Source organism: Nicotiana attenuata, unplaced genomic scaffold, assembly GCF_001879085.1.
Source record: "Nicotiana attenuata strain UT unplaced genomic scaffold, NIATTr2, whole genome shotgun sequence".
Classification (NCBI taxonomy): domain Eukaryota; kingdom Viridiplantae; phylum Streptophyta; class Magnoliopsida; order Solanales; family Solanaceae; genus Nicotiana; species Nicotiana attenuata.
In genome coordinates this window covers 234,994-245,000 of record NW_017671306.1, presented here as the reverse complement: position 1 = coordinate 245,000, position 10,007 = coordinate 234,994, and the positions used below count along the sequence as shown (strand labels likewise).

Genomic DNA, 10,007 nt, shown 5'->3' with positions numbered 1-10,007 from the left:
ATCATGTTAAAGGCAAAGGATCCAAAACTATGATATATAGGATGAGCATAACTGGAGCAGTGTACCACTTATGGCTGGAAAGGAATCGACGAATTTTTCAACAGGAGAAAAGATGCAGCGAAGATATTGCTAGACAGTTAGTACTAGAAATTTATTGTGTAGGCTATAGACAGAGTAGTTTGAGGAAAATTTTGCAAACACTCAATTTTTATCCTTAGAAGGTGTTAGAAAGGGTGAGATGTACTAGTTTGGAGCCGTTTGTCCAAACTTAGTGTTTGCTATACTTGTAAATATTTACGTGGTAATGAAACTTAATTACCAGAAAAACCTTACTGACATATTTAAATATTGCAAGTACTAGTATTTATAGAATTTTCTTTACTAGCAATTATCGACCCGAATAAAAGAGGCGACTTCTATAATTAACCCATGATATACCTTTTTTTAATTCTTCCTTATTATTCCTCTTGTATGTAAAAGAAATCTTAATTCCTCAATAAAATAAACCCAAAAAATATGCTTTTTCTACAAGTCAACATTCTTCTCATTTCCTTATACATTCCCCTTACAACAGCAGCCATAAATCTTCTCTAAGCTAAGTTGTACTATTAACTTTACCAAAAATAACATTTGAAGTGTTCAAATTCGTACAACTATAAACTTCCTTGCACAAATTCAAAGCCTTCATTCTTCTCCTATCTTTAATTTCTTCTTTCTCCTCCTTAATATGTTACATCACCTTTTTATAGCACTATACAGAAAGTAATACTATTCCAATGGTGAAGATGTTTGACAACTACAGAATCAGTAGAACAAAAAAATTTCATCTTTTTCCTATTCTTTCTTTTGCTTTGATTGTTTGTATTATCAGCTTTTCTGATAGTCTCATATCTAATCTTTCATCTTCCCATTCTGTTGTTTTTGTATCAAAAACCAATTCTCAACAGCCACTTAAGTCAACTTTTGTACACAAACCTTTGTTTTACAAGAAGGAAGAAATTAATGAAATATCATATATTTTCAAAGAAGAAGAAGAAGAACAAGAACAAGAAGATGATCATGTGAATTTGGTGGCTCCTTATAATCTCACAGAAGAAGAAAGAATTTCTTGGTTCAGAAAAAAGTTGCCAGAATTTAGTATATTGAAGTCAACAAGATTGTCAAGTCAATTCAATGATAGAGTAAACAATTTCTTAATTACAAGAAGTTGTTCAGTTCAATTTTTCATGACATGGATTTCTCCTTCTAGTTCTTTTGGAAAAAGGGAATTTTTTGCTTTGGAAACTCTATTCAAAGCTCATCCAAAAGGGTGTTTGATAATTTTGTCACAAACTTTGGATACACCTCGTGGTGTTAAAATCTTGAGACCCTTAATTCAATTAGGGTATAAAGTTCTTGCCGTCACTCCAGAGTTATCTTTTCTGTTCAACAACACGCCGGTTGAATCTTGGTTTGATGACCTCAAGAACGGTAAAAAAGACCCTGGTGAAATTCCCTTGGCTCAGAATTTATCCAATTTGATTAGGTTAGCGGTTTTGTACAAATATGGCGGTGTTTATCTGGACACGGATTTTATAATCTTGAAAGATTTTTCAAGATTGAGGAATTCAATTGGTGCACAAAGCATAGGTGCAAATGGGAAGTGGACAAGATTGAATAATGCAGTGTTGATTTTTGATAAAGAACATCCACTTCTTTATAAGTTTATGGAGGAATTTGCCTTTTCTTTTAATGGAAATAAGTGGGGACAAAATGGTCCATATTTGGTTTCAAGAGTAGTAGAAAAGTTAATGATCTCAACAAATAGAGATGAGTTTAACTTTACTGTTTTACCACCAATTGCTTTTTATCCTGTTGATTGGATTAGAATATCAGGTTTTTTTATGAAGTTTAATTCAAGAAATCAGTCAAGATGGATAGAAGCCAAATTGCTACAACTCAGTGGAGAAACTTATGGTGTGCACCTTTGGAATAGACAGAGTAATAGTATGAAAATTGAAGAAGGAAGTATTATAGGGAGATTAATTTCTGATCATTGTTTGTTATGTAAAGATATTTACAGTTTTTAAATAAATCCCACTTTGTGAATTTTTTAATTTCAGGTTTGTACAAAAGGGAGGTAACTGTATTTTTACTCAAACAAGTTCTTGATCATAAGCTCAAGCAATCAAGTACAGAAAGACTTCAATTCTTGTTTTTTCCGTTATTTTTTGTCACTGTTCTGATAACCTTTTAATTCTAGTGTCAGATTGCTTTTCCGACTCATATTTTGAGACTTTTCTTTAGATATAATTATAGTCATGGAAGTTATATATTATGTTAAGTGGCCGTCACCTTCTAAGTCGGCGATCACTATCGCCAAGAATGGCATAGCCACAAAGCTTCGTTAGGGGTTTAGCATTTTTTGACGTATTTTATCTTATGTGATATGTAAGTAACTCTGAATTTTTTTTTTCGTTACACAAATTAGTTTTATGACGTTGATGCAACAAATTGAAAGTTGGATGATAGTGAAATTATCCTATTTACGTACTGCTGTTGACAAAATCTTGTCTTAAGTAGGCTACAAATTGAAGCAATCCCTATTTGACTAATGACTCGTGGAATCATCAATATTGGCGGCCTTTTGAATTCCACCATGATTTAAAACACAAAAGAATGGCCTTAATGATGGTTGATTAATCACCCTAATCTTGAAGATCAATTGTTTCTAAGTCAGGGGCAGAGCTAGAGTTTAAGCCTTTAAGGTAGAGTTCAGACAAATTCAATAATTTTGATTAAAACTCTGCATTTATTTTAAGAAATCTATTTAATATGTGTAAACTCGGTAGGATTCGGATGGAAGGTTGATTGGCTCATTACATGTAGTTAATTGGGGAAAAATTCAAAATAGTTAGATTTACAAGTGGTCATTCAAAAATAGCCAAGTTTCAAAAGTAATCGAAATTTAGCCACTTCATGTAAAGATAAATCTGAACGAAAACACTGTTCAAAATCCGGAAAAATACTCCAGTATAATATACTGGAGTTCCAGTATAATATACCGGTCCAGCATAATATACTGGAGATTGGAGCACCAGTATAACATACTGGAACTTTCCGCGTGTTGGAGTTCCAGCATAATATGCTGGAAGTTCATACACAGGTGCACCGATCTCTAATATATTATGTTGGAACTTTCCGTGTTGCAGCAAAATAGTGGCTATTTTTTAATGACTTTGCAAACGCTGGCTATTTCTAAATGATCAGTCCAAAAACTGACTAGCCCGTACTATTTTTACAGTTAATTGGGTATTTGATACTTAGTACTTGATGTTCCGCTAATCAAGTGTTAATAAGTAGGACTTGTAGTTTACTCATCATGTCTATTTTTCACGTTTCAGTGTTAAAAGGGAGAATGTTTAATTAGAAACCTGAAAAGAACTGCTCCTTAATTCGTTTTCTAAGCGTTTCTTTACTAGAAAGCAAGGGTGAATGAACAAACATAATTACGTTATAAAAAATTTCAAAGGAAATGAAAATAAAAACTATAGAATATGTTTCTTTGTTTTCACTAATTTTTTGTCATCTACGCCTAGTCGCCTATTTATCATTTGCATCTATGTCTTTCTTTTTCAACTACACTTGACGTACTTCTTCCAGAAGAAAGTGAAAGGGGCAGAAAACAGACAACTTCTATTTTCAGACACCGGTCAATTTATATCTATACACAAAAATTATACTGTAGAAATTAGTCATAGCAATAGATGTTGTACATAGCCAATTGTAATTGTACAGTGACAGTTGTAAAGAGAATCAATAGACTAGTTAAATAATTGTATTGGTTAAGGCATATGAGTAGTATTATATATAGTTGAGGGGTACAAGTGTAATAACTAACTACTTCATTTCTTCAATATACAGTGTAGTTCTTTCTCTCTCTATCTGCGATTGCTCTCCTCTCCTTGTAAACTCAGAATTAGCCTCTCTTTCAATATGGTATCGGAGCAATGAATCCATGGCGTTTTTGAGTTGAGAATCTGAGAAATGGAGGAGCTAGTAGTGTTCTACTACAATTTAGTTGAAGATCGAAGATTTGAGAGAATCAATTTCGAGCAAACCATAGTTTTTTCCAATTTTCAGTAATCGATCCAATTGCCAGCAATTGCGGCCATTCTCACTGCAAATCTTACTGATACACAAGGTTCCTCATTTCAATCGTGTCTATTGCTGAGAAATTCAGTTCGAAAATGATGCAAGGAATCACAGATCTGGAGAAAAGCAATTCGGAGAAATTCGCCGACATTCATCCTCGTCATTCTCTCTACCTACATCCATCAGACACACCAGGTAGTATCTTAATTCCGCAACAATTAACTGGAATTAAAAACTACATCGCATGGAGTAATTCAATGAGAGTCGAACTGTTGGCGAAAAATAAATTAGGGTTTATAGATGGCAAGTGTCTCAAAGAGCATTACAAATGTGACTTAGAGCATGAATGGGAAAGATGTAATGCATTTGTGCTATCCTGGATTACTAATTCTGTGTCGAAAGATCTTGCAAATGGATTAATGTACTCAACCAATGCACACAATGTCTGGGTAAATTTGAAAGAGCATTTTGATAAAAAGAATCTGACTAGGGTGTATCAATTGTTACGTGAAATTTTCACCATGAGCCAAGGGACTGCTTCAATTTCAGAATATTTTTCAAAACTGAAAAATGCTTGGGATGAGTATTGGTCAATGGTGTCACTTCCTTGTGATTGTGAGAAGCACAAGAAGTATACAGAACATATGGAGCAACAGAAGCTAGTACAGTTTCTGATGGGATTAAATGAAGCTTATGCACAAGCAAGGAGTCAAGTATTGTTGACTCTACCAGTGCCAACACTTAATCAAGCTTACAACATGATTATGCAAGATGAGAGCCAAAGAACACAGTCTAGTATGATTTCACGACTCAGCCCGGGATTGCAGCAGATGAATATGACTGATCCAACAGCCTTTACTTTCACTCAGAACAATAAGTTCAAGAAGAATAATGGGATGTACTGTGATTATTGTCATTTGAAGGGGCATCTGAAGGAGAATTGTTACAAGTTGGTTGGATATCCCCCAGGTCATATTTAACAGAAGAAAGGGCTTTGACAGGTCACAAGGTTCAGGGAATTACAGGGGAGCATCAGCAAATAATGCTAACTTTATGGAAGAACCAGAAGCTAGTAATACACCAACTCATAGTGCTTTGCCAATGTTCACTGCAGATCAATATCAACAACTTTTGAAGCTGATCAAACAAGAGCCAAATGTTGCAGAGGCAAGAGCTAATATGGCAGGTATAAAAGAACTTCTTAATACTTGTTTGCTTGCAGGTTCTGAACCTAATTCTTGGGTGATTGACACTGGAGCCTCAAACCATATGGTTTCTAGTATGAACCTTTTAACTGAACCCACTCCTGTTAAATCTTATTTCAACAAAGTGCACCTACCTAATGGGCACACAACTTCAGTAACACACACAGGATCCTTGACATTACCAAATATATGTCATTGTATAATGTGTTACATGTTCCAAACTTTCAATATAATCTGATATCAGTCTCTAAACTCACCAAGGAATTGAAGTGTTGTGCTTTATTCTTCCCTGAGTTTTGCATCTTTCAGGACCTTTGCACTGCCAAGGTGAGGGGGATTGGTAAGGAGAAGGATGGTCTTTACATACTTCAACCTACCAAGAAGCCATTACCAGTCAAAGGACCTGAGCAGTCTTCCCTTTCAGTACTCAGTACACCTACTCCAGTTACAAGTTCTACTCCAGCTCTTCACACATCAGTTTCAAACTTATCTCACTCCTCATCACTGGAATCCAGTCATTGCAATATATGGCATCAAAGACTTGGACATACACCAATAACAGTCATACAAAAAATACATTCCTTAAAGAATCAATTGTTGAATAATGACACTATGTCTTGTACCGTTTGTCCTTTAGCCAGGCAAACTAGATTTCCATTTCCTAATAGTGTCAAGAAAACTGTATCTCCTTTTGAAATTGTACATATGGATGTGTAGGGTCCATATAGACAATGTACTTACAATGAATATAGATACTTTCTTACTATTGTGGATGATTACTCTAGAATGACATGGATTTATTTGATGAGAATGAAAAGTGATGCCTTTCTTTTGATCAAATCCATTCTCACCTTAGCTAAAACACAATTTTCTACCACTATTAAAGTCATCAGAACTGATAATGGCCTTGAATTTTTTAATTCACAAGTTTCCACACGCTTTACTTCTCTTGAAATTGTCCATCAGAGTTCTTGTGTACACACTCCACAACAAAATGAAGTGGCTGAAAGAAAACATAGACATTTACTTGAAATGGGTAGAGCTCTTAGATTTCAAGCTCATGCACCTTTAAATTTTTGGGGGGAATGTGTTCTCACAGCAACTTTCCTTATTAATAGGCTGCCATCTTCAGTGCTTTCAGGGAAATTACCTTTTGAGCTGTTTCATGGGTATTCACCCTCTCTTATTCACATCAAAGTATTTGGTTGTCTGTGTTATGCAACCACTCCCCATCTCCTTGACAAATTTGCTTCTAGAGCTATTCCTGCCATCTTCATGGGATACTCAGAAACTCAAAAAGGTTACAAGCTATTTAACATCTCCACTGGCACTTTCTTTGTGGATGTATCTTTTAGGGAAAATGTGTTTCCTTTCAAACATCCTAAATCCACTTTTCTATGTTATCCTACTCTTGATTCCACTCATCTCTTTCCTTCTAAATCTGCCATTCCACCTATTGATGACATTTTTCCTACCATTCCCATGCCAAGCTCAGATATTCCTTCACCCTCAACTCCTGAAGTCTCTCCTCCTTCATCTTCCACATCTGTTATCCCTTCTAATTCTAATCCTGCTTCTCCTCTCTTACTTCTACTCCTGTTACTTCTCCTTCTCAACCCTCTCCATGTCATTTGCCTCATCCTTCCTCTTCCTTACCTACTGGTCTTAGAAGATCCCTTAGAACTTCTAAGCCTCTTATTTGGCTTACAGATTATGTTTCTGGCACTAAGTCTTCTCATATTCCTTATCCTTTATCTGCGTCCCTTTGTTATTCTGCCTTATCTCCCTCTTATAGGGCGTGTCTTACTGCCTTCTCTTCTATTGTTGAGCCACACTCCTTTGAGCAGGATGTTAGTGATAGTAAATGGGTTCAGGCTATGAACCTTGAACTTCAGGCTCTCATTGAAAATCACACCTGGGAATTAGTGGATCTGCCCGCAGGCAAAACTCCCATTGGGTGTAAGTGGGTCTTTAAGGTGAAGTATAAAGCTGATGGGACTGTGGAAAGGTTTAAGGCAAGACTTGTTGCAAAGGGGTTCACTCAACAAGAGGGTCTTGATTATCATGAGACATTTTCTCCAGTGGTTAAGATGGTCACTGTCGGAAGTGTTGTGGCTATTGCAGCTCTACATAATCGGCCTTTATTCTAGATGGATGTCTACAATGCCTTCCTCCAAGGGGATCTCTCTGAAGAGGTCTACATGTCTTTGCCTCAGGGATTTGGTAGTCAGGGGGAGACTAAAGTGTGCAGACTCCTCAAATCCCTCTATGGTCTTAAACAGGCTAGTAGACAATGAAATTGAAGCTCACATCAGCTCTTATACATTCTGGCTTCACACAAAGCAAGCTGGACTACTCTCTAATCACCAAAAGACAGAACAATGACATAGTTATTATCCTGGTTTATGTTGATGATTTGTTAATTACAGGGAGTGACCAGGAGATAATTCAAGAGGCCAAAACTATTTTGAATGAAAACTTCAAAATGAAGGACTTGGGAGAGTTGAGATTCTTTTTAGAAATTGAGTTTGCAAGGTCAAGCAGGAATCCTTATGAACCAAAGGAAATATGCACCGGAGCTTGTATTAGAATGTGGATTTGGAACAGCAAAGCCAACTGATTCACCTCTGGATCAGAACTTGAAACTCACCAGTTTAGAATATGATAAACATTGTGGAGACAACTGATGAAGATCTGGAGGATAGAAGAGTATATCAGAGGTTAATGGGAGGCTCTTATGCCTGGCAATCACAAGACCTGACATATCTTTTGCAGTTCAGGTTCTGAGTCAGTTTATGAATGCTCCAAAACAATCTCACTATGAAGCAGCTTTAAGGGTAGTAAAATATGTGAAAGGTTCACCGGGACAGGGACTGTTAATGAGTAGCAAAGCTAGTGGAAAAGTGAATGCATTTTGTAATGCATATTGGGCATCTTGCTCAATGACCAGGAAGTCAATTACAGGATATTGCATAAAACTGGAAGATTCCATTATCTCATGGAAATCAAGAAACAGAGTACTGTGTCAAGGAGTTCAGCAGAGGATGAGTATAGAAGTATGGCCACTATTGTGGCTGAGTTAGTGTGGGTGCATGGGTTGTTAGAAGAATTGGGAATGAAGGTTGACTTACCTATGGAGCTTCATTGTGACAACAAAGCAGCCTTACAAATTGCATCTAATCCAATGTATCATGAGCGTACAAAGCACATAGAAATTGATTGCCACTTTATTAGAGAGTAGTTGTCTAACGGTATTGTGTCTCCGTCGAATATGACGAGATTTACCGTTATACATAACGCTCCCTGCCCTACCTATTGCCGCTTGAATATCACAATGTATACATATAGGTGCCAAAGGTTTGAGCCAAAATGGAATATCTTCCAAGAAAATCCGGAGCCATTCAGCTTCTTCACCAGCCTTATCTAAAGCTATGAATTCAGATTCCATTGTAGAACGGGCGATGCACGTTTGTTTGGATGATTTCCAAGACACTGCTCCACCCCCAATTGTGAAAACATATCCACTTGTGGATTTAACTTCAGATGATCCGGTGATCCAATTTGCATCACTATATCCCTCGATCACGGAAGGATATTTGTTATAATGCAAAGCATAATTTTGGGTATGTTTCAGATACCCCAAAACTCGTTTCATTGCCATCCAATATATTTGATTGGGATTACTTGTAAACCGACTCAGTTTGCTAATAGCACATGCTATATCTGGTCGCGTATAATTCATGATATACATCAAACTTCCCAATACTCTTGCATAGTCTAGTTGTGAGTCACTTTCATCTTCATTCTTTTGAAGTGCATAACTCACGTCAATTGGAGTCTTGACAATTTTGAAATCCAAATACTTGAACTTGTCAAGTACCTTTTCAATGTAGTGAGACTGTGATAATGCTAGACCTTGTGGAGTCTTGCGAATTCTGATTCCTAAGATCACATCAGCAACTCCTAAGTCTTTCATGTCAAATTTGCTAGCCAACATGCGCTTTGTAGCATTTATATCTGCCATACTTTTGCTTATTATCAACATGTCATCAACATATAAACAAACAATGACTTCATGACCTGGAGTATTTTTAATGTAAACACATTTGTCACACTCGTTGATTTTAAATCTATTTGCCAACATTGTTTGGTCAAATTTTGCATGCCATTGTTTGGGTGCTTGTTTAAGTCCATAAAGCGACTTAACAAGTTTGCACACTTTCTTTTCTTTACCAGGAACCACAAAACCCTCAGGTTGTTCCATGTAAATTTCTTCCTCCAATTCTCCATTTAGGAAAGCTGTTTTAACATCCATTTGATGGATTTCAAGACCATACACGGCCGCTAGTGCCACTAACACCCTAATAGATGTTATCCTTGTTACTGGCGAGTAAGTGTCAAAGTAATCAAGGCCTTCCTTTTGTTTATAACCTTTGACAACAAGTCTTGCCTTATATTTGTCAATAGTGCCATCAGCTTTAATTTTCCGTTTAAAGATCCATTTCGAACCTAAAGGCTTATTTCCTGGAGGAAGATCAACCAATTCCCATGTATGATTATCCAAAATTGATTGAATCTCACTATTGACTGCCTCTTTCCACAATGCTGAATCAGAAGACGACATAGATGCTTTAAAAGTTTGAGGCTCATTTTCAAGCAAGAATGTCA

At 36.4% G+C, this 10,007-nt stretch overlaps 2 protein-coding genes across 2 annotated transcripts; both read left to right on the top strand.

Moving 5' to 3' along the window:
- Positions 1–568: 568 nt before the first annotated feature.
- On the top strand, positions 569–2,265 carry LOC109207433 (lactosylceramide 4-alpha-galactosyltransferase-like). Its single transcript, XM_019370349.1, has one exon. It carries the CDS (start codon positions 777–779, stop codon positions 2,067–2,069), a length of 1,293 nt encoding a protein of 430 aa, XP_019225894.1. The 5' UTR covers positions 569–776; the 3' UTR covers positions 2,070–2,265.
- Positions 2,266–7,632: 5,367 nt separating this feature from the next.
- LOC109207428 lies at positions 7,633–8,580 on the top strand. Its single transcript, XM_019370342.1, has 3 exons — positions 7,633–7,921; positions 8,115–8,176; positions 8,290–8,580. The coding sequence occupies exons 1-3, from the start codon at positions 7,633–7,635 to the stop codon at positions 8,578–8,580; spliced, it is 642 nt and encodes a 213-aa protein (XP_019225887.1).
- Positions 8,581–10,007: the final 1,427 nt, after the last annotated feature.

What these genes read in the sequence shown, in the direction of transcription:
- LOC109207433 (XM_019370349.1), top strand. Translation starts at nt 777, where the DNA reads ATGGTGAAGATGTTTGACAACTACAGAATCAGTAGAACAAAAAAATTT.
- LOC109207428 (XM_019370342.1), top strand. Translation starts at nt 7,633, where the DNA reads ATGAAATTGAAGCTCACATCAGCTCTTATACATTCTGGCTTCACACAA. An exon ending in GGAAATATGCACCGGAGCTT is followed by an intron (nt 7,922 to 8,114) that starts GTATTAGAATGT and finishes TATCTTTTGCAG; the next exon opens with TTCAGGTTCTGAGTCAGTTT. An exon ending in ACTATGAAGCAGCTTTAAGG is followed by an intron (nt 8,177 to 8,289) that starts GTAGTAAAATAT and finishes CTCAATGACCAG; the next exon opens with GAAGTCAATTACAGGATATT.